The sequence below is a fragment of the Cygnus olor genome, chromosome 10, assembly GCF_009769625.2.
Source record: "Cygnus olor isolate bCygOlo1 chromosome 10, bCygOlo1.pri.v2, whole genome shotgun sequence".
NCBI classification, from domain to species: Eukaryota; Metazoa; Chordata; class Aves; order Anseriformes; family Anatidae; genus Cygnus; species Cygnus olor.
This window is the reverse complement of record NC_049178.1, coordinates 20,042,688-20,068,000: the sequence shown is the minus strand read 5'-3', so window position 1 is coordinate 20,068,000 and position 25,313 is coordinate 20,042,688. Positions and strand designations below refer to the sequence as shown.

Below are 25,313 nucleotides of genomic sequence, written 5' to 3'. Positions count from 1 at the left end.
GAAAGGCTGCATCCTGAAGGTGCTCATTGTCAGCAGCAGCGAGACAACGACTTCCAAAGACTGTCACAAGCCCCACGCTAACGGGCACCCTGCTTACTCTTCTGATTTATGGTATTGCTTCATTAGTTCCCAAACGCACTAAACCAGACTTCATTTCTCTCCAGCAAGGGACAGATGCAAACAAACCAGGCTGATTTTAGGGAGCTGATGTGATTTCCATCACAAGCCCTGATTTCCCCGCGCTGGTGTAGTTTTATTTGTGCCGGGCCACAAAAAAAAAACAGCGACAGTAAGGGGGTGCACGGGGTGGTGCAGAGCGAGAGCAGCCGGGTCTGCATGGAGCACACGGAGCCCATTCAGGTGTCGCTGTCACCTTTAGGAAACAAAAGGGGACAAAGGCACAATTAGCAGAACAGCAAACTGCAGGGAGGAAAGATTTCTCCAGGGAAAAAAAAAATGTTAATTTTGAACCTTTTGTGTCCAAGAACCAAATTACACAGATAGTCAATTTACTTCTTTGAATAACTACTCGTCGGTAAGAGCAAAAATTATAAATGAGATCACTGAAATTGATTAAGATACAGAATAGCTGACACCGTAATTAGTGCCCACTGTGGCATCTCTGACAAAGGATCCCAATCACCTGCTTTCATTGACTGTACACCGAATTTTTTCATACAGCTCTGGCTCTGATTCACAAATTGAGTATCTGAAACCACCTGGAACACACAGTATTAAAAATATGCTCCAAAAGAAAAGAATATATGGTGCTTTCGTTGGAACATCGAGCAGGTATCAAAACCACCTTCTCAAAAGCACAGTGTTATTACAGAAACCTAAATACAACCCATAGGAAATCTGTTCTCAGAACGATGTTTATACTACAAAATATTTACAAACATTTTAAAAAAAATAACTTAAGGCCACAAATGGCCAAGGGAGCATGAGTTTTCATGAGAAAAAAACCCTTGGAAATGAGCAGGGGCAAGGGGCCAACTCACAAACCCCTGTGAGCTTCCATGCTGCTCTGCAGCACAGCACCTTCCAGCTTCCCGAGCGTTTTCCCAAGCACTGCGGTTTTGCTGTGTCCAGTTTAAGTCAGACGAGGTTCCCAGTACCTGGCTACCGGTGGGGAAGGCAGACAGTGTCGGCTGGCACCTGCAGGTTTTGGAAGCAGCAGCTGTATCCGCACACATCACAGGCACGTTACAGAGGCAGCGTGTCAGGAAGTTGAAGAATCACCGCGCACACACGCTGCAGCCTTACTTCGGGTGAAAACTAATGTGGTCTGTAATATGTCTGATCCTCCCCTGAAGGATGTCCACCGCAGAGGATTACGTTTTATCACTATATCATAGCTTCTTTAGGGAAATCAAATGGCTTTCTAATTAAGCAGCCCGCACGCACACACCCCGACACTCCTGCTTTGGATGCACGTGCTGAACCACGAACACTTGGTCCTGAATGGCATTATCAAGCAGGCTGCGGCTCTGCTTAGCCTCACGTGCATTCTGGTTGTTCTCCAATACAACACAAAAAACAACGGCTTGCTGACATCCCCCTGCTTCCTGCTAACTGCTGCATTTTCATGCATCCTTTCTATGTGGGGTTTATTTGCGGCATTTATTGTATGTTTTAGATTGTATTAACAAGGAAGGATAGCTGAAGTCAAGCACTATACAGTACAGACAGCCCGGTAATACGTTCCTATGGCTTAGCTACTACACTTTTCATTTAAGTACAGACTGGGTGCTAATACATTTGTATAGTGAAACCAATACATTTTTTATTATTTTAAATGCTATGTGGGCAGCTGCAGAGTACCTGATGAATTTACATGAGATCATCTGAAGTCCTCAGAAAGAATGCAAATAGTTTTTAAACTACGATGCTCTCCTGTTCACCAGCTGCAACAATTTCAAGAGACAACGTCCACGTCCTGCACAACAAGTGGCTTCCTCTGTGTCCCAAGCATGGCTAAGCAAAGAAGCCACAAACCCTTTGTATTTTCTCCCATTTCCCCTCTTTCCCAGTGCAGAGCAGGCAGCAGGGACCAGCGGCCCCGTGCCCGCAGCCAGCTGCTGGGTGCATCCTGTGGGACCTGCCTTCCTACAGGAACCCGTGTCCAAATCCCCATCCTGCAAACTATTAAGCACAGGAAGATCTTCCTTCTTGTAATTCCACTGGTTTGGACTGGCACATCTTACCAGCTGATACACGTTAAAAATGCACTCTCCTTCATTTTTTTTAAAGCTCTGTTATGATCTCCACCAAATTACATAAAATCCTTGCTAACTGCCGTGCTGCTAACTGTTGTATTTTCATGCATCCTCTCCTAAATACTTCTAGAAGCAGTAAAACACCAGAGAATATCTACACTTAAAAATAAGATGAGGTGGTTAAGTTTTACCAGTAATGGATGTGACAATAAGGAAAGCTAAATTAGAGAGGAACCATTAAAAGCCTCCAACATAATTTTAAACACAACACCTTGCAGGAGCTGTGAACTCTGCTGCTGACTCCAGCGTGTAAGACCTCACAGGCTAACAGCCTTTCACAAATCAATCTTGCAAAACACTGACAGGCACATTTAGCTTGTATCACCAAGAAAAACCAACACTATAAGCACATTTTATACACAGCAAGCATGTTTCAGAAACAGCACAGCCACAACTGAACAGAAACACCGAGCCTGACAGCTGCCAAAATGAACTGAAATGGCGACTTCAAGTAAAATTTTAAAATTTGGTTTGACAACACTCAAAAAAATAATTAAGGAGAAACATATTAATTGAGCTATTACTGACTGCAGTGATGCCACTGGAACATCCTTACTGATGGAGTATCTACCAGCATGCCAAGGCTAGGGTGAAGATTTCCCTTCCCCAAATCCACAGCTCAGGTCCTCGCCTCCCATGCATTTTTTCAGCGTGGTTCAGCAGTTCTTGACCTTTTCAAGCTGTCCAAGCACTGCTCAGCACCAAGACTTCACCCTACAGATGTGCGGCCGTCCACGGACACATGCTACAGACGTTCCCAGCTGCAAACTTGCATGAAGTCAGTCACAAGCTCTTGCAGCCCTGTCCACGGTTTCTTTACTCTTACCTCTGGGCTGTGCTGAGTCCTGGATCTGCTGGGAATGGTCTAAAGTCTAAATGCTACTGTAACCCGATGGCAAAGTCCTCTGCCTTCCTCTTGCTCTAGGTTTGACCTGATTCCTGAGGTCACTCAGAGGGAGAAAGTATATTTTGCTTCTTTTTAAAGCAGTGTCTCACTGATTTTCAATGTCATTTCTGCTCCAAAGTCAAATTCACTATTTTTGGATAAGACGACACAGAGTAGCTTGGCCCAGCAAATCAGCACCCAGCTACCAATAGGGACAACTCCCTGTGCCATCTCCTGCCAACAAAACCCTTTGGTTATACGAACGAGCTCTAAATCCTTCATTGACACAACATCCAAGTGCCCCCTTTCTTGCACCCTGCAGGGGTTTAACTAACATGACTAATGCCTGTCAAATGTTGTTCTTTCATGATGAGGGAGACAACCCTACGCTTCGCCTCACACAAAGATTTGCTGTCCTTAATATCTGCTTGCAACCTTTTACATTAAAAAAAAGGACATTAGCCACGTGCTTTAAACATGCTCCGGATTATGAAGTTGCAGCTAAAACCAGGCACTGAATGCCTCTGGTCAGCGCTTTTTGGACATGGGCGTAACGTTAAATAGTTCTACGCTTTCTTACCCAGATCACACTTCACATGTGGTAGCCCTAACTGTACCTTTTAATTCCACTTTGCTTTAAGTAGTTTTGGTTGGGTTTGCAGAGCTCCTCTTTGCATGCTGCATCAGCACTGACACCCACTCTGTGCCTCGTGCTCCCTGTCCCCAGGGCTCGCGGTGCAAGCCCTACGCACTCCTGCTGCTTCACTCTTGTTGCCGCTCCACGGGGGGAGAGCTCCTGTAATTTATCATTCATACACCGCTCCTGCAGCCAGAGCTGCAGAAAAGGACATGTTTGTAAACAAACATCCATCACAGGGGTTTGTGCACGCCTGTATTTTCTTGCCCTTTCACCTTTTTTGCTCGTTGTTCTTTTGATAAATATGACTGTGGCTGAGTAACCAACACCTAGCGCTGCACTGCCACTGGCACCAAAAGGGGTGCTGACTAATTACAGAATTGCACGGTGATTCACGCTCCGTGGAAAAGATTTAGCTAGTGGTGAAATACAGAAATCATACAAAAGATCAGTAAGACAGAGGGAATGAGGAGCAGGATGGCAGAACATGAAAATCCTGGGTCATTAGAACAAAACGAGACAGCTCCTGGGATGATTTAAATTGTCATTCTTTGACAGACATCAGTATAAGGACTCAGGCTATCAGAAGCCCCCCGCTATTTGTCAAGAGGGACCAACCTTTGCTTTTTTGGGCAGCACAGAGGATGCCTCAGCACTGGCAGGACTCTGTGCTGCTCAGCGTAACCACCGGTACCGGCCCAGGGCTCTGCCCAAAGGCGCTGTGATGACCAAATGTTTGTTCCATGCATTGGTGCTGATGCCACGGACGCAAACTCGGCATTTACCTACCTGGCTGGAGCTCTGACAAATTATAAATTCACATTACAAAGGCACTTCCTAGTTTTGGAGAGCTTGGAAGACAGGCGTTTTAAATGAGCAATAAAATGCAACTTAATAAGGTCGATGTTAAATTAGTTTCAATTATCAAACCCCATTTTAACCAAATGAATGCCTGGCTTACATCCAGGATTCACATAATTTACACGGGAAAATGCTAGGTTCTCTCCCTTCCTGTTAACTGATGACTTGTCACTGCTTTGCCTTCCATTAGGGAATAAATTCCATATTCTCTACTAAGTACGGGAATGTACCAAAAAACAGAGATCAAAAAAAACCATGCAAGTTCAAGAAGAACTGCAGTAAAAAACACACAATCAAGAAACGTAAGTCAACTGTTAAACTTTTTTTTTTTTGAAGAAAAGTCAATATTAATAAAGTTTGGAAAATTCTATGTAGATTGTTTTCCAATTAGATGTCTGAAGAGCACTATCATGAGGATATTCTGACAACTAAGAAAAGACATAGAGAACCTCTGTTATCACTAAGAAGCAGGACTTCATAACATACACTAAGTTATTTAGATCTTAAAATAGGAAAATAGCTTGCATCTGTACCTTGCGTATGCTGGAAATTAGCTATCATATTTTGAAATGAGGAGCTAACATTAGTGAGCACAGAGGAATGAACACCTGGAAGGGAGTTTTGCCAACTGGTAGCAAAAGAGAGAAGTAGCCTTTACTGATAACTGTTCTTGGCCACAGTTGAGGAACATCCTTCATTAACAGACGATGTGCTGAATACTTCAGTGTTCCTAACCTGCAGGGACTGAAGGGAGCCAACAGAGGCAAACGTGCATGACTGAAAAAGCAGCTTCCATCTTGCTCTTCCTGGGTGCCCTGACTACAGCTGCACCCCACAGCCCCGTCAGGAAACCCAGACTCTGTGCTTTGGCGCACATAAGAGCTTCTTTGGGGTCTTCTGCAACCACTGTTTCGGCATGGTAGCCATCATTCCTATGCTCTGCCACTCAGCCTATGGTCTGGTCTCACACCTCCAACTCTTTCAAAGCCTTCTTCCCTCACTCAGGAGGAAAACAGCAAGAACAAAGTTTCTTCCTCCTTAAGCTGTTTGTCTTACTTTGCCGTTAACGGGCAGTGTCACCCCTCTCAGTAGCACTTCCCTATATTTACCTTCTCTGGGTATGGCCACCAGAATACCTGCGCATCAATCACAGAGGAGGTTGGAGACCTTTTCGCTGGCGTACTACAAGCATCAGACCTGTGATATGCGTTCAGGGGATCACAAACTCATGACAAATGTGCGAGGAGAAGGATCACAGTGCTTGAAGTTATTGCCAAATCACAACCGGGACTTCAGCAGTAGAGCTCAGAAATATGACAACGCCGTTATTTGTTCTAGATATAATTCCCCTTGCAAGGGACATTATAAAGGAAAAAAAAATCTGAAGAGGATGATTTGACACCAAGAATTTTGCAGCAATTTTTCTGTGGCTGAGGAAGTGTGCTTCTCATCTTCATTCCACCCGTGCAGCCAACCGCCTCCAGCCCCTTTTTATCTTGCTGTCTTCTGCATCACTCACTGGCTTCACATCTCAGACAGCCCAACCATCAACCTGCCTTCTTTCAAGTCCCTCTTCAAATGTTTGCTAGTAAAGCCATGCAGTGTGAACCTAGAGAAAATGCCTTTTCACATGGAGCATCCTAAAAATGGAAGGAGAGCGAGTGCTACAGGAATAAAGCTTGATCCGGCTCTCAGCGAGTGTTTCATCTTGTCTGTTTACAGACAGCAGGCTTGCAGGGGCAGAAATAATTTATTCTTCCAAGTCTCACAGAACACCCATTATCTTATTTGCTTTTCACAAGTAAAAACAATAGCATTTTGAACTTCGTTTGGGATCTTTTTTGCATCAATGAAATACTTAGATGGTACGAATCAAATAATGACGTGGCAGAAATTTCAGCCACAATAAAGAGGAAGCAATCTAAAACACGCTGTACTCCATATGTTCAAACAAAGCCTTCTAATACATATGACTTCTTAGCTATGCAATACGGATAAGGGACGTTTTATAAATGACAATTTCTCTTAAAACTGATGCACTTTTCATCAGTTTCAACTCAGAAAAGTGGAAATAAGGTACATTAAAATAGATATATTTTTCATATTTTTACTGACACCTGGAAAGCTTAATTAAGTTGAAAGTCACCAACTTCGGCTGAAGATGTCGAGTGCTGGATGGTTAATTAGTTGCCTGTCTCATTGATTATCAACTTCAGCAGTACTCGATTATAAATGGTTGTAATGCTTGCCTTGCTTCGCAGCTTAATTAATGGGATTTAGACTATTTAACAATTGTGTCTTGGTTTGATTATGAAGCTAAATACATACATTTTATTGCTAAATAAACATTCAAATACATAAGGAAAAACAAATTGAAGCACTGTGGTGATAACATGCAAATTTTGATTTTTCAGCATAATACTGGGGAGAACTTCTCTAGAACTTGCAACAAGAAGTCTGTGCAGCCTGTCACGAGAACACCCTTGATTTCAGAGCACAGACCATCACGGCATTTCACAAACGCTCCAATAAACCAGCATTAAACAACGTGCAGTGAGCTGCACCACAACTTTCTGTGCTCTATCCAAAGCAGCACTTACTGGGAGCAGCCCACTTACTGGCCATGCACTGACCTGGAGCACAAACTCCCCTGCACACAAGCACCCGAAATGTTTCATGGCCCCAGTGCTGCACGACCCAGAGCCCTTGCAAGAACCAGTGCCTAGGTGGCAGAAAGCAACATGCATTTCTGTCAGACCCTACCAAATCACGCAAACAGAAATAGTCTTACTTTCTGCTAGGGAGAGCATCAGCCAGCAATGCTCTGCCAGCCTGTTGACACACTTTGCTGTCACTAAAGTGTAATTCTGTTATTCCCCACATTTACAGTACCATAATTATCAAAGTTTAATTGACCCTCTCCCCTTTTATTCCGTTTGGATGATCACCCTTGATTGCTGCTTAGCTGAAAGACCTTTATCCAAATAATAACGATCACCATCAACATCATTTTCCATCAGCTAATGCTCAGCTGCATGAGATCAGGGCAGGAGGCAAAAGCAAGAGATTTAACCCCACCAGTCACGACTGGAAACTAATCGTTCCTCCAGCAACTCCTGCTGCTATTCTAAAGGAAGAAAATGCCCACAGAACTGTGGAGAAAAGGGATTTTTTTGTGTCTATGTGAGGCAGTGTCAGGGGATGACAAGCTGACAGCGTCCATGTGGATGCAGGTTTCTGCGTGCTTACGCCAGACTTTCCCCAGCAACTCAGGACAAACACAGCAGTAAATATGAGCTCCAACCCAAGATCCCAGAAAGTGTGCGAACTGTTTTACATGCAACGAATACATATATCACTATTTCTAGCTATGCACTGTAGCCCAGGATTGCAGCTCTCAGGCTGTGCAAAGGTGTCGTCTAAATCAAAGCTCAGAGATGGAGCCAGCCGACAGCCACGGGATGCACTCAGCAGCAAACCCCAGTGCCTGACCTGGCAGCCTTCCTGCTGCATCTCTTACCTTCTCGTTCTTCTCAATGACCACATAAGAATCGCAAAACGAGGTCCCTTTCCAATAATATTTAGATTTGCTAAGAAACAGATAAGACATTGTACCTATAAAGCAATAGACTAAGCACCTCACTTTTTTCCATAAAACTTAATTCTTATCGGCAATAAAGAAGCATTTGGGGTCCATATTCTTCCTAATTTGATAGATGCTTGGAAAAGTAGGTATTTTTGTAACTCCCTGAGTGAGATTTAATTTCAATATGTACCTACTAATTTAAATGCAAAGAAGCTAAATTGAAAAGAGGCATCATATAAAATGCACAGGGGATCAATACACAGACAGATAGTCAGAACATCTGCTTATAAAAACGTCTGTGTATTCTCTGTTTTATTCAAAGTGCATCATCTTACCTCAGTAATTTTTCTTTGAGAAAGATGTAATTAAACTTGCCCAGATAGAGTTGAGAGTTAAATAGAGAAAAAATATAATGTACCTAATGATCTCCATGTAAAAAAGATGAGAGAATTGCATAGATATTGTCTCTAACTTTATAATTTGTGAAATTATGGCCTAGATCAGAGCCAGGTCACATCTAGCGAGGGCTTCGCTGCTGACAGATCGGGAGCATGAAATGGGTACAGACCCCTTGTGAGGCTGAGTCCAATCCTCTGCAACCACAGAAATACTTGTCATATAATCCCTAAACAAGAATACATTACACATAATCACATACATTTTCTAACCTCCCCTCTACAGCAACGCACAGCTGAGTGATACCATAGAATCCCATTTGGTGTCTAAAAGAGTTCTGGTTTCAATTTAAATTAATTGTTGCTCACTTCAGATTTAATTGTTCTTATCCCAGTGCCCTCTTAGCTCTTCCCCTCTCTCCTCTATTTTACTAGTTTAAATGAACCTTTTTTCATCTCCAGCTCTCCAGATTGCTGTAGCAGTTCCTTGTCCTGGCTTGAACACCTCCCTAACACAGTCAGGACTGCACACCGTACCCCATCTAAGACAGTATCAAGGTGTGAGCTTTCCCCATTTCTGTTGGACATCCCCCCCCGAAGCATGCTAGGACCCTGTTTCCTTTTTGACAGCCACATCACCTTGCTGGATCCAGGTCACGCGATGGCTACTGACAGGAGTAAATTACACTCAATTTTATTAAAAATATAATTCAGTCAAAGAAATTCCCAAAAGTCACTCGTGAAACCGTTGTTCATCATATTGATGTACTGAAAAAAACAATCTTGCTGGGCTCACGGCCCCGGTGCACTGCAGCACTCACAGCTTCTGCCGTGGTGGTGAGTGCCCAGAGTTTTGTGAAGACCAGTGCACTCACAGCACTAATCTCCAGTAATACATTTGCTCGGATGGAAAGGATATACGATAAATGCCAGTAAGTATTTAACCTTCAGTAGAAAACCCATGCTCACAGCTAGCACGCACGGCTCTGCGTGACTTTGTTCTAAACCATTTGAAAGTACAGGAGCTTTAAGTGAGCAACAAACCTCAAATAATTCAGAAAAAAAAACCCTGAAGTATTAAGTATAAGTATCAGATCTCATCTGTATAAACCTTCTCCCATGAACTTCAGTGACATCTTACTGACAGCCACGAAGCCAAGGGCTGTGTCACAGTGGAGAAGCGATGATATTAATAGGAGTCATTCAGTGCTTTATCTATTCCAAGTGCTGTGCAAACAGTAATTAGGCAGCCGGGTACAGAAATGCAAAGTGTTGCAGAACTGACCAAAATATAAATTAATTAATTATAGAACTGCAACAGATTAATCACTTTCTAGCTACCCACTAAAATCAAAGCACTAGGCATGGGAACTACAGAGCACCAGGAAAAAAAAAAAAAAAGCTGAACAAATTGAATTGCTGCATCATTTACAGAAGACCATCATTTAATATGTACTACTCTTCTTGGTTTAATTATTTATATTCAGACATGAAATTAGCAGAATTTCCTTTGTACATAACCTACATCTGTTTGGATAGAAGCTTGCATTTAAATTGGCCTGTGAATATTCATCTTTGTATGAATTTTGAATTTGTAACAGAGCTGGATGCCCAGATCTCATTGGAATTCAACAGGAGCTGGGAAAGAAATGTCCACATTTCCTGAAAAATCACCCTTCATTTGATGTAGACTGCCATTACTGATTACGTTATTTTATGCTTCCTATTCATGTAGCAAATGTTCAGTGTTTAAACTAACTAAGGCCTTGTATTATTCTGAAATTTCAAAGTCTAAAAATACAGTACTTTGTCAGTAAGACACCATGTGAATATGCAATATACAGTAAGTTTTCTTATACACATATTTGCTCATTAAAGCCAGTTCTTTTCACAAGCTACATTGATGTAAATTACCGTCATTTTTGTGTAACAGTAGAACACACTTTAATACATATATATATATATATATATATATATATATATAATTTTTTTCCCAAGGAATTACATAACCATGCTCTAAATATTCTGCCCTGAACCACTGCTGAGCTATTTGGCTATGCTGTATCAGAATCTGACAAAAGGAGAAAGAATGTCGGGACAGGCATTTATGAGAATATTTTCCTATTAAAATACAGTTCTGAAAAAGTACATTGAAATTAAGCTCTGCAGAAATGTTTTTGTCTTCCCAACTTTTGCCCTCTTGTGCATATTTCTAGATTAGAAAATGGTATTTTCCAGTGGATAATAGGTGAAACAATGCTTTTGTTTTGCTCCAATGAAAAATATGATAGAATTTGATATTGAAAAACACGATGCTGTGCCTGGATCTGCAGAACGAAGCTGGGTGTTGCTAGGCCATCCCGACACCATCTGAGAGCCAGCCAGGAGCCCATAGCAAACGCTGCTATATCTAGTTCTGGATACCCAGAGAGTGGTGAAACTCCAGCTTTTCATGTAACAGAGCGTAGCACAGAAATTTCAGAGTGACCCACAAACCACCATGGAGGCAATGAAGAAATTTGTCCGTGTTCAGCATCAGCATCAATGTCCCGTCGAGCTGCCAGCTCTCCCGGCACAGCCCACACGATCTGCTGCAAAACCAGGGCCTCCGTAGCACGAAGCCATGCTAGCAAGTACAGTGTTTACTTATGAATTCAAATAAATAAATAAAACAAACACTCCATCCTGTATTTTGGCTTTCTGAAGCCACTTCCATCGGCCCAATCGGAGCAGACAGAGCTGCCACAGCACCTTCCCTTTGACAAAACAAACTTGTGGAAACAGAAGCGTCATTACAGAGCTGCAGGATGAATTTGTTTATTGAAGCTATTGTGTTTATATGGTGCTTGCTAAGGAGAAAGGAGGGCCAGCCTTGCTTGTTTTGAGCAGAGATCTTTGTGTTTAAAGGGCAAGAACAAGCACAAGGGCAGAAACCAGAGCCTGCGAGGCTGGGGGCAGGTGAGCAAGCCAGGTGAGCAAAGGAAAAGCACTGCTCAAGAGCTGCCAGCCTGCTCCATCCTTCTGCCAAAACCCGTACAGATCTTCAGAGGTTAAGTAACATTATAAAATATGCATATGCACATTCACACGGGTAATGCGACTAGGACTGCAGCTCATTAACATGCAAATAAGACTTCAACAGTGAAACTCATTGCCACAGGAAGGTAATGAGGCAAAGAATTGCATAAGAGTCATGCAAACATGGGAAGGCTCCGTTCAGGCCTGCGCGGCCTATCCCAGCCACCCCACTACAGGCTGTGGGCACTGCCATGCTGCTCCTCACGGCCTGTCCTGCCTCTCGGCCCACCCGCTGAACTTCAAAACTATCACCATCACAACTGATACCTAAGGAATTTGACAGCCCTAACAAATCCGAGTTATCTGGGACCAAAGGAATAATTTGCAGTTGCTGCTCTCCAGAGCTGACACCTGAGGAAAAGACTCCTGAAAAGAAAACCAGAAACCCTGGTTTATACATCAGCTATCGAGTCAAAGCAAGCGCATTAGTTTTTATCAATGCATCTCCAAACAATGCAGAAAATTACCCAGAAAGACACAATCCCCAGTTGGGTGATGGATGGAAGGGGGCATCAAGCTCAGAAAGACCTTTAGCAATGCTGCCGCCTCTCCAAGTGCCAGATAGCACTGAGATTTGCACTTCTCCATAGCTGGTTTAAGCTACGTCCTGGGATTGATCTAGCTTTCTTACCTTAGCCTGTTATCCTGCAGTGAATAACTAACGTCCGAACCCCCAGAACGTAAAATCAATTGCAGCATTCCTTGGAGTGCAGCAGCTCCAGCAGCTAGTAGCTGATAGCTTCACAGAACGTTTGAATACTCTGTGCCACAGATCTGACAGCTGTTTAATGACGCAAAAGAGAAGGGTTTGGAAGTTCTCGTGCCATTTTCAGGGAACAGATGTTAATTTTAGAAACACGCAGAAAGCCCAAGTGGCTTCTGGAGCCCTGCAGCAGTCCCCGATGTCCCTTGCCTCCAAGGGGAGTTGGGACAGCGCAAGGCACAAAAAGCCCATCCTGAAACAACATTCACCTACTCTGAAACAGCACAAAAAGGTCTGTGGACAAACTGGAGGCTTTGAAAGAAAAAAAAAAAAGGAGGCTTTGCAAGAAAAGTTAAAAACAGATGTAAAAGATGAAGACAACCCCTGAACACATTCTGCTGAAACTTTCATTTTGCTGACCTTAGACTTTATGTGACAGATGCCTTAAATATGAAAATCACGGTACAAAACTATTCTGCATGCTTTTGTTTTTCCAAAATTTTGGTTATTTGCTTATAATAAAGGATTCTATTTTCTTTACTCCTGCAGCATAACTTCTAGAGGGTTACAGTTCCTGACACAGGGATGGCACTGCATTGCAGAATCTCTCTGCATCCAATTTTCTGCCAGCTCAGAAACTGTCATAGCACATTTAGGAAGACTTGGAACCAAATTTCAAAAATAGGGACCAATAAGTACTGGAATAAAAGTGGCTTTGTGTTCAGTAGAGCTAAGCAGAAGAAAGTAAACACTATTTAAACAGTTTGTTATTATCTAATGCTTAAAAAGTACCCTGACAACGTACACATATAAAATAGAAGAAAGCACAAGTTACTAAACAAAACTGAGCACCGAGCAACAGATAAATTAGAGCGATCAAAAACACCAAGGTGACAAACAGCAATTAAAATCTAACAGCCCCCACCCAGAACAAAACACATGTTAGTGAACCATGCCAACTGCACAGTTTGCAGGAGCAGAGGCACTCGCTTGGTGCAAGCTTTTCTGGCCCTTCGTAAATCTGAAGGGTCTTCAAGAACTGTTTTGGCTCCAGGAAAATGTTTTACTCAGAAATTTCATTTTGCTCAAAACAGTGCAACTCTCAGAAAAAAAAAAAGTTAAATAAGGACAGTTACAGAAGATGGTTTTATTACTGAAATACGTTATTCTAATTATTTGTTAAATGGAGCAGGGTCTTAGCTATAACACTCCTCATAACACCGTTTTAATGGGATTTAAAGCTATATTCCACGTAGGTTTAATTGAGCATTGAAACACTTAGCACTGAGCATGGGAAAACAACGTTTGTCAACAGCAACTCAGAACAGGAGATGGGCAGAGCAGAGCTCTGAAACACGGAGCTTTTGCTGTGCTCATACCAATCAGCAGGAGAAGCAGCTTGCTAAGAGCATCAGTGTGGTCTGCGCAGCAACCTTTGGTAACACCAGACATGGAGCAAGGGCTTATCTTGCTGTTTTTTCATTAGCATATAAAACGCAGTACGCTTTTGCCTCGGTGTGAAATACAGCAGCATTCTTGAAACAAAAGTTTTGAAATGACACTTTACCTGCAAGGCACACCATGAACGACTGCAGCACGAGCAGCTCCCATAGCAACCTCATCTTTAGCTTCCCAGGTCAGAGGAGACAAATTCAGGAACTGCAGTAGAGAATGGGGCCTCCTTGGAAATTTTAGGCAACCTTTATTCTGTAAAAGAGAAAAAAGATTATAAGAAGATTTAGGATTGCTGCTCCTTCCATTTGTTGAAGGTTTGCTTTTCTTTTCAGAGAAGTCGCATCTTAAAACCAAAAGAAAGTTTTTAAAACATTAAATTTAAAATCATTCTGAGAAGTAATAAGACTAAAGAGACTACATTGATCTGAAGAAGAGGAGAAGATAATTGTCAGGAGAGATGCACAGAAACTTGCAGAGGAAACCAAATCTGCAAAAGCAAGGCTCTAGGTACGCTGGGCACCAGCTCAGGATGATGATGTAGCCCCAGATCTGCATCTTTCACCGGGGTGTGGTGAGGTTTCTGCAGTCTCTCCATTTTCTCACCAGCAGACTTGCTCAGTGCCTCTCTGGGGTAATCTTACATGTAATTCATTAACTCTGTAAACTATGGTTAAGAAAAAAGCCGTGAGAATTACTGTTGCTTCTCTCAACAAATGCCCTCCGTGGGTGAAAGATCATCTCTGCAAGGCAGTGCTCTCTAGGAAGCGTTCTCACCTTGCTCGGGAGAGGGGGATGTGTTTCCCTTCTCACTCCCATTCTCATTGCCCTGGAAATTTTTTTTTTTTTTTTTTTTAAAAAAAAAAAAGGAAAACAACCTTTCAAACATCTCCAGGTGAAAAACAATCTTTTACTTGCAGTCTATATTACAATTTGTACATAGTTAAAGTTTCCAAGCAGGCAATCTGAAGACACTCTCTGCGTATCACTGCGGTATATCTCCCCCAGTGAAATCCCAGGGTGAAAAAATGCCTCCTTTCATGAAAAAAAAAAAAAAAAACAACACCCTTTTCCAGCATAGGAATTTAAATATTAAAAAATAAATATATCAAGTCAGACACACATTGTTATAATTTATTCATATCACTGAGGGCTGAAAATTAAGGGGCCTTCGTGCTTACAAGACAAACTGCATGACTAATAGCATGTGAAGGGCCATCATTAGAGGTCTCCGCTTGCTTTTGTGAGGTAAAATTGATAGGATTCTTCTAATAAAGTCAGGTTCGATGCACTGAGAAGACTAAGAATCTATCTTCTGATCTGAAGATGCAATTTTGAAGGGGGTAGAGATTAATTGAATATATTTATCTGTTCTCATGCAGACTGATTAGGCTAGCTGGGGTTAGCAGGAAGGCCTAATCAATGGAAACTAATAACACCCTAAGTGAGTGATTAGAGCATTAATTATTAATTTTTGTAGGAAAATGTCATCATAGACCTTTATATTGATTTACAAAGTTAAACAGTTTCTCTGTGTTTGTAGTGATCTCGAGAAATGTATTTGTTTCCACTGCGGAGCCTGCATACACAGACAAGCACTGGCTTTCCTCTCCGCACCAAATTCCGTTGGATATAATCGTACCCAGAGATTTCTGCCAAAGGCAAGGAGCTCTTGCTTTTACACTGGTTTAAGTGAGACGGGAGATAAATCCTATATTCACCAGCAGCTGCTGAAATTCTTTCATGCTCTTGTTTCACCACGTATTAGTACCATCAATAAGCCCATCGTGTCACTTATAAGGCTCCTCTTCATTACACTGCTGTGCAATGCTTTACGGTTACTCTCCTCACTGCAATAAGCTACGTGGGACTGAAACAGAACAATCACTTACAGCCACTGATACCTAATTAAAAACACAAGAGGCACGGCACTTATCAACTTAACCTACTGCCAGGAACCCGGAGCAAGCGGCCACAGACCTGCCTGCGAGCTGCCGGCCTACAGGAGGGCCGCAGCACCCCCTCCGCCCTGGGGGTTAATAGCAACAGCACCAAGCTTCCCGCCTGCAAACAGTGCCAGTGGGGGGAAAAAAAGCATTATATCTGCCTCTTGGTTAAAACACTTGCAATATAAATCCCTGGATCTGCCCAAAGTCAAGCAAAACACCCCTATTTATTCCATGGGCTTTGAGGATAGAGATGAGGAACCACTCTTCAAGGAAGGGATAGCAGTCCTCTTTGCAGTTTCCTGACACTCCCTTCTCACTTTTATTCCCTATTTTTCAATAGATTCAATAAAATTCTGTCTTCAACTCATTTCTCTTCTCTACTGCAACTTCTCTTAGCAGAGCTCCCCCTGGCCCACCAGCCCTTCGGGAGAAGGCTGGAATATTCTGCTTACAATTTTTCTACTTACAGCTTTTTCATTTTTTTTTCTTCTACTCAGGAAATCATTCTTCTCTAAGCATTTTAAAAACTAATACAAGACATTTCAAAATTATTAGTGTAAATTAGTTGTTAGCTTATAAGGACATTAAAACCAGCAGGCTCTTTCTTTCCTCCCATGATGATTTCACGCAGTCATTGGGTCTTACTTTCAGCCAAAAATAAAAGCTATGTTAAAGATATACATTTTTAGTACTCAGAAGAGTTAATACTCAAGTCCAATGAAAAACCTGTAAGTCTTCCCTATCATTCAGCTATTTAATACATACTCCACAGAACCAGCAAGTATCACAGGGTCATTGATACCCTTTGAAGCAAAAAAAAAATCAGATATTTGAACGGAAACAAATGCCTCTGATAGTAACAAATTGCCTGTCCATGGCAGCTGGACAGCCATTGGCATCTCCATCAGCGTTAATGGCTATAAGTGCGTGGAGTTTCCAAAGTATATAGCCTGTAACAATTAAAATACATTCCTAGAAGAAGCTCTAGCATATTTAATTTTCTAAATATATGGAATAATACCACATCCTCTGGTCATTCCCAGGATTGCTACCACAGGATTACTGTTGAGGCTGCAGGGGCACCAGCTCCCCAGAGGTAGGAGCAGCCTGCCAGGAGCAGAACTGGAAACCAGCACGGAGCCCTGCCTCTGTCCAGTATTCCCCAGCAAGAGCCCTGGCTTTTACTGATACATCTCATAACACACATAGCATGCCATGGAAAGTTTCCTGAAGAGAAACGATGCCTGTCCTATCATAAAAAAAAGTGAAAAGGAAATTAGATGATTACCATTAGAAATATTTTCCTAGGGTTAAAATATAGTGGTATTCAAGATGTATTCAAGATGCTGTTGCTTTTTCGTCTCTCATGATAGTTCCTTATTTCACATGTGAATGACTCCAATCTCAAAAATGTTTTCCTGTAAACATAGCTGCTATTCATATCAGTATGCCCATTGTTCAGAGCTGTGTAAAAATTGTTGAAACACGTTGATTTTTTTATGGCAACAACTTCAGGAAAGGCAACATTTGTGCATGAACAAAAGATATATAATTGAACAGATCCTTCCCATCTCTAAATGTTTTCTGACTATAAAATCTCGGGGGGGGGGGGGGGGGGGGGGTTGCTCTGCTTCTAAAGTGCCTGGAATGGGTCTGCAAACTAGCAAAGTTTAATATTTTATTTCCAGAAGGGAGTGTGTGTAGTTTCAGCCCTGTTCAAGTCATTTTTTAAAAAGAGGAAAATGAGATAGGGGTGCTGCAGTTTGGAAGTGCATCCCATTAGAAAGTATAATGCCAATACACACATGCAGACGTCTTTTTAACTTTACTTTTGACAATGTATCCACTGCAAATTCTTTTGAAAGGCATCTTTGTTTGTAATTGGATTTTGACGAAGAAAGTTGACTCTAAGAGCTCTGAGTGTAACTGGGTGGGAGAGGAAAAATGAATGCATGCAGTGGGAATACTTGTCGTTAACTCCTCTGAGTGGGCATAGCTTTTTATCAGCAATTTCATGTGGATTCTTAATGATCAGCACTTTTGAAAAAAATAAAATAGAAAAAAAATAAGGCTAAGGTGTATGAATGCATTCATTCAACATGTGAAAAATGCCCTTTTGGGTGGAACTCCCTTTTCTCACTCTTTTGTAGCCTTTAGTAGAAGTGTAAAAGCCCAGTTTGGACTAAATGAACTCCCATAATGATCCGAAGTAAAATTTGGAAAACATGTCTCAGACCCCTAAGCATTGCAGCAACAGCAAGAAGCCTTAGCAATCATCTCACGTTTTCCTTCTGCACACCGGTGTGCTACACAGTGCCAATCCTGCTAAACTCCAAAATAAATCACTGTTAATGAAGCATGCTGCACGTACAGACAGCAACAGGCATCTTTTAATCACCTAAACAAAGAAGAGCTAGAGGTAAGCACAAACCACTCTGAGCACGAGCGTGGGAGCTGTCAGGAGGTACAGCAGTGCCTGCCCCGTGATTCAGGGTGCAGAAACTTCCAAAGGATTACCATTTTTTTTTTTAATTTTATTTTTTATTTTTTAAAACTGAAGTAAAGTGTTGTAAAAATAACCTTGAGACTTGGGTGCAAAAGAGAGAGCAGAGCTATGGGTTGCCCCGACCGCTGTGGTGACAGACAGAGCCTCGGGCCATGCCGCTTCCCGGCAGCACCAAGTGCTGGAGCGCCCAAGCAGATGGGCACACTCAGACGAGTGCAAGAGCACGCACACTGAATGCATATTGCTGGTCAAGTCTCGAGAGACTAGTCTCAGCAAGACCCAAGCACAAAGGCTGAATATAAAATCAAATTCATCTTGTCTGCACAAGTAAAAAAAAAAAAAAAAAGAAAAAAAGGTAGAAAAGTCATAGAAAGCTGAGATCAAAATAAATAAATAAAAAACTCACCAACCAACCCTTCCCACTGAAATAAAAATACCTCCTTCTAATAAAAACATATAGCACCTATGTCCACTGAAGATGTGTTTGCTTCATGCTTTCCATGTCTTATGAACAGAATTAAAATTGATCAGTGAACCTACACCAAAATGCTGTTTTCCATTTCCTTCCCTTCAAACCCACCAGCACCCAGCATAAGTTTCCTGGCTTCACAGACCCAGCAGTGCAGGAGAATAAGGCTTTTTTTGACAACTCTTCATTTAAGCAGACAGAATTATCTGCTTATTTTTTAAAACAGACACGTACACGGACCCCCCTGCATGCAAGTCCACATGTGCTTTGAGCTCATCCTCACAGCCCTATTCTCAGCACAGGTGTTTCATCTATTTAATCATGGGAAATTTTGAGTATAGAGTTCACTGGAGTTACTGAAGGGCACGTATAACTGAGAAGTCATAGCTGGAGGGTAATTACTGGAAGCTCATTTTCACAGTGTGTCTTGTCCTTGGTTTCATGTTTTCCAGCATTTTTGCTAATAGCAAGGATGGAAAACGGGTGTGCTTATTCGGCCTGCTGGTGCCACAAAGATGAAGCAGATACCTGTGAGGATGTGAATGCAATTCACGTTCATCTTGACAAATTGCAGACCGAGACAGAAGGATGAAGTTGGGTAAGAGACAAGTGCTGCGCAGTGCAGTAAGCAGGATGCTGTGTCAAATAGCACAAACATGCCAGGGGGTAAGCAGCAAGGTGACAGCTCTGCACAGACCCACGCGTGGCTGGATGCCTGTGAACGATGCCACGTGGCTGTGAAAGCAGTAGAAACCCTGCCTGGGATGCACGAACCAGGTGTGCAGGTCCTCCTCATCTGCAACTCCCTGTTAGGTAGGAAACCTCCAGCACTGGCAGGTCTCGGGCAGAACTGCCCCCAGGTTTGTTGCTGCCTGGCGAGGAAGGTTTGCCCAAGCAGAAGCATGCAAAGGAGAATGCCACAAAGGCATGAAGGTCTGCAAAACGCATCCTGCAAATAGGAAGCGAATGGAGCTGCTTAGCATAAAACATATTGAAGAGAAAAATGCTAATGGTACTAAAATCTGTAAAAGACCGCTGGAAATAGAAGAAAATAATATGTTCTCATGTGCAAAGGGGTTGCAACAAGAATCAATATGCACAAGGGATTAAGGTTTAGACTTTAAGAATTTTGGTAATGTTAGGGCCAGCTCAAGCACAGCAATGGGCTGAGTAGGGTGCAGAATATCCATTGCTGATGTTCCTTAATAATTTGTAAGATAAACTTATGAATGATGTAGATCTTGAGGACAGACACAGTATGTATTTTGCCTTCAGGGACACCAGTATCTGGAAGGGGAAGGGGAGAATTCCAGTCCCTATGCTGCTGGCTGCACGGTGAGTGAGCTCCACGACCGACAGCAATCAGCAGCAGAGGGGCCCCGAGCCTCCGACTCCTCCAAGTCACTGTCGGGAGACGGCACAGGCTCACTTTAACAGATACAGCCAGTGACCTACAAAATTGAGTGTCCCAAAATAGAAGGCACCTTAAAGATGTGTCTGCAAAAGTCCAAATCTTCACAGTAAGACTGTTTTTTTCATGTACACATCCCTGATTTTTTTCAGCACTCAGGACACTATTTTTTTCTGCTGTGGGAGCTGTTGTTATGAGTCCTGAGATTAATGTTGGCCTTCCAAAAGCGTCCCTTTTGCTTCGACAAAAGAAAAGGGAATTCAAAAGGACGTCTGGGGGAGATGAAGGGTAGCGGGAGCGTGCCAGTGGCATCTCTCACCGAGCTCTCCTCGAGTCACAGCACGTCTGTCAGATCCTGATCCATCTCAAGCTTCTTTGCTGAAATTATCCCTTCTGGAGTTGTGCTTATACACAATTCATATATTATGAAATATATATAGGCGCATTGTGCCTGATAAAACAAATGACACACACACCATGTTTCTGAGATGTGCTTATGATGAATGGGAATGAAACGCTTCAAAAAATTAATTATCTAAAAAAAAAAGAATGAGAAGAGCAATGTCACTTGTTACATTTTGTTTCTTCCTTTGGGCATTCATTCCCACTCACGCGATAGAGATTTCATTTCACTCTATCACGGAAGCTACAGCACCTCAACAGATGCAAGTTCCCAACTCACTCCTGTCGTTTGTATCTGTCAGGCTCGTCGGGGCGCGCTGTGCCCGAGCCTTCAGCTCCCAGGTAGGCGCCTGCCAAAGCTCAGCTGTCACCTGGGGAGGGTGACAAGGCATGGGGAAGCAGTACAGTTATACAAACACCTGCCAGACCTAGCCAGGCCACTCACAGGTGCTTGTACACAGCAATCGGATTACATCAACTGGACTCTGACAGTAAACGTAGTGCTAACCACGTTAGCAAAGATCACTGAAGAAATAACTCAGTAATCGGCCACTGCAGCGAATCGTGACCTCTAGCATTTAAATACAGCTTCTGCTGCCTTGCCAGGACATCAGTGCTCCTCAACTCCTGCTGATGCTGTATCCCCACGGAGCTGGCTGCTGGGCAGCTCTGCCAGGCATGGGGCAGAGGGAAGCCCTCCCCACTCACACAGCAGAAGGTGCAGAGAGACACCCATCACTGCCACCACCCCTTTCCTACCGGCTACCTTACAAACTCTTAGAAGCTATATGCCTCCTCTCCTTATGCAGAGATGCATAACGTGGCTTGCATGTTGTTTAGAAACTCTGGATTATACTAAAATAAACAATAATTCAGACACTCTCAACATTTTACTGTGCTGCAGCATTCCTGTACACCCCTAGCACGAGCAGCAGCAACGTTACAGATGCAATGATCCACGCCCAACACTGGTGTTCCCAGCTGCACAGCACCTCCGTCCCCTGCTGCTCCAGCCAACCAGAGTGCAAATCACCACTGAAGAAAAAAATGACAGTAATTAAAGCCTTTTAATTACTACCTACTAACTACCACACATGATGCTCTTAGAGCCCTTGCTATTTGTCCCTTGCCCTGTAAATCCTGAATCATTTGTAAGCACAAATCACTTCAAGCTAAGGAGATCTGGGTGACTAAAGGCAAGCCTAAATTAAAGCTATTGGTGTTAATTCGGGGTCACTTTGTATTGTTCTGCCTTTTCCATGGAAGTGATATACCAAAACCACCCACCAGGTGGGTGAACAGGCAGTACCGTTCCTGGACAGCACCTCACTCAGTGACCTTACAGCTCACCGACCTAAAAACCCGTCCTGACCTCATGCAGGGTAAGATTTTCAATGCAGGATTTGACAAGTTCAAAAGGAATGGCTATCTTCTGCACCCAAGGAATGAATAAGCAGCTCTGCATAGGATGCCAGCTTTAGGGATGGCAACGCTTTGGTTTTATACCTTGAAGAGCAGAAGAAACTTGGCTTTGTATTCAGCAAGTCCAGCTCATCTCTCCTGGCCACATCAGTACAAGTGGTACGAAGCCTATGACACATTCAGCTTTTGTTGCTGATAGCAGAAGACTGTGGGTTAGAGACCTGAGCGCCGCACAGCCTCCTCCTGGTCCCTCCACAGCTTCCAGCAGAGAACAGGGACGCACTGCCCAGCTCTGGGATGTAGCACCACAAAGATACACTGGTAGGCCAAGTGAGGTGTTCACCTCCATCTGACTTATCATAAATTTCCCAAGGGAATAAGGGTTAATTTATTACTACCTCAGCTAGACAGAACATTGCCCCGAAGAAACAGGGCTCAGGGGACTCCGCCTGACAATGAAAATCTTTTTATCCCTAGGTGACTGCGCTGCGGTAATGAATCAAGGCAGTTCACTCTCTGAACAAAGACAGACAAGTAACATTCAAAGTTAAATCCAAGCATATCGTTCACTTTTGAATGAGTCCACTTCAAAATAGACTTTATAAGAGAGCATAATCTGGTCTAGAACATAAAAAACAATGTAAAAATATTAAGAGATCTTTCTATGATGTTTCTAAAATCAGCATCTTAATGACATCTTATTTTTGACTTCTGGAGCTTCTAGAATAATCTATTTTATTTTAAAAACTAAAAAACCCTCGGTCTGTAGGACTTCCAGGAGGGGAATCAAGCACACTGGACATGCACACACAATGAGGTGTGCTTTGCCTGGCATGCCGCCCACCTGATTGCCTGGGGTGCTTTTTACAACATCAAATCCCAGTGATTTTATTTCCATGTTTCCAAACGCAGTGCTGATGCCCCTGCCCTGTGTGTTTGGGCTGCTCTCAGCGGTTCCCATCAGTGCATGGCTGCAGCCTATTTTCAGTGTTCAATTTCTCACCATGGTTGCATAAGAAGGCACAGTTCATGGTGCAAAGCCAAATGCTCGCTGTTTGTATGAAATTAAGGAACCCATGCAAGGAGGTAATACAGAAAAATGTGTATTTAGAATTCCAACCAATTTTCCTCCTGGAACCAGTGCGGGTATTCCTAGCAGTGAGGCCAGGACCACATGCAGGATGTCCAGCAAAGGCACAGCGCCCCTGTTGCATGCCCTTTAGGGCTTTTCTTACTGCAGAAATAAATGGTGGTGCCACCATTTCCCTTTGAAATCTAAAGATGCTTCTGAGTCAAAACCTTGTCTGTGATATCTTGCTATCAAATAGTCTGCTTTTACACCTAAATATGTTTGTTTCTAAATAAAGTAAGAGCAAATCCCCCAAACCAACCAACCAAGCATCCAAGAGAAGACAACTGAAGGCTGGAAGGAGCCATTCGCCATGGTGGCACTACCATCTGGGAGCAGCTCGGGAAGCATAGATTCAAGAACCGTGACTGAGCCCTGGGCGACTTGACATCAGGTAAAGGGAGGGCAGCAGAGCTCGGCCGCTGGGCGAGCTGACCCTCCCCAGAGCTGGCCCAGGCGCTGGCAGCCCCAGCCCAGCCAAGCAACACGAGGCGACTCCGACGACACCTCCGTGTAATCGCTGCTGTTAGTTGGTACACTCCATAACACAATCCTTTTGCTCTGATTTAATTACTAAACATAAAAGGAAATAAACTTCAGAATGAAAACAACGAAATTGCACTGCGTGTAATTTATGGGAGCTATTCTTCAGCTGAATGCCATAAAACCCTGCATGTTTATGATACCCTATTAGAGGGCTGAAAACACGCTCACATTTGCCTATATTGACTATGCAGATTATGTGATATTACTGCCTTTTTCTGCCTCTGCTATTTTTCATAGAAGCAGTGTATTTGTTTAAAGACATCCTTGCACTAAGTATTGGCTGCTGCTAGGAAAAAAAAAAAAAAAGACTGGCTGCATGCTCCCTCGTAGCCACAGGCTATCAAGCTGGGAAGCAGCGAGCAGCTGGCGGAGGTACACAGAGGAAGGGGGCATTGCACATGGTTTTGTTCTCAATCTGGAATATCAATTACTGAGGAAGCAACCCCACGGCCAGACAAAACAAGAACCATCTCCGCAGCGGATAAGTATGTCAAATGATCTGAGCTGCATGGCATTTCAGGAATGGCGGGATGGTAGCATGAGGATTTATTGAGATATCACATTAATCCCTTGGTTTTCTTGTCATAAGAAACAGATGAAAGGAAATAAGGTTTGCAAACTTGACTGGAGCATTGATTTATGTATAACAGCTTCAAACACATGGACAGAAATGCGTGTTCCTGTTATCCTCAGCTTAGGGCTCTGTGCAGCCTTCACACCGCAGCAGAAGAGCTGGGGATTGTGCCTGCCGGCAGCAGGGCTGGCTCCTGGCTCCTCTCCTGAGCTGCTTTCCCCTTCCCCAGCCACCAAACAGCCCTGGAGGAGCTGTCCTCAGCTGTGTTCCTTGCCTGGGGACAGAGCACAGCACCAAGGGGAGGACCCATGAGAAAAGCAAGGCTGGGGGATGTCGAGACCAGGTTTCAATGCATACACAACAGTTTTTGACGCTGAAGACGTCTCCAGTGTAGAGATTTTCAAGCTTTTCTCTTTTTTCAAGCCATTCCCTGAACAGCAGATTCTTCTTCCACCTTGCACAGATGGAGTCAGTATGAAAAACAGGATGAATTCACACCAAATTTAGCCTATTCTCTGAAGAGGTGGCAAGAGTTCATCTCTTGCCAGCTTGCAGATAGTCCCAACTATCTATTGATTTAAATATAAGCCGTATATCCTAGTGCTGCAGTCACAACATTCCTTTTTACTGCCTATTAAACCCTCTTTTAATATCTCCTCAAGCACTAATTGTCAACGTTTCAACCTTCATCTACGCCTTATCTTTACGTGCCAACTCTTTTCCAGCCGCAGTCAATATCTTCCACTTCTTGTTTTGCATAGATGGATCTGTCAACACAAATTTAATACACTCAATATTTGACATAACTTCTTAGGGGTTTCTGGGACAACTTCTCTTAACACATCTTGAATTGAAAATAAACAGTTCAAAAAACCAAGGAGGAGTATGAAATTAGAAAACTAAGACTGAGAAAGACATGAAAAACATGTCTGAGGAAAAATATCATCTACTTTAGCTTCATAGACCGGAAGTTAGGAATCCATCTTGCTGAAATTGTCATCTTAATCATTGCCCTGAATCACTTCTGA

The 25,313-nt window shown here is 43.0% G+C and overlaps 1 protein-coding gene across 7 annotated transcripts in view; it reads right to left on the bottom strand.

Annotated features, from left to right (window-relative positions):
- Window positions 1–25,313, bottom strand: part of CNTN4 (contactin 4) — a 301,419-nt gene that overhangs the window by 135,145 nt on the left and 140,961 nt on the right. For all 7 annotated transcript variants that reach the window (XM_040568777.1, XM_040568783.1, XM_040568784.1 and 4 more), the window contains one exon: window positions 13,993–14,132. In XM_040568777.1, coding sequence (XP_040424711.1) covers window positions 13,993–14,047 — 55 coding nt within the window. In that variant the 5' untranslated portion in view covers window positions 14,048–14,132. The remainder of the gene's footprint in view (window positions 1–13,992; window positions 14,133–25,313) is intronic.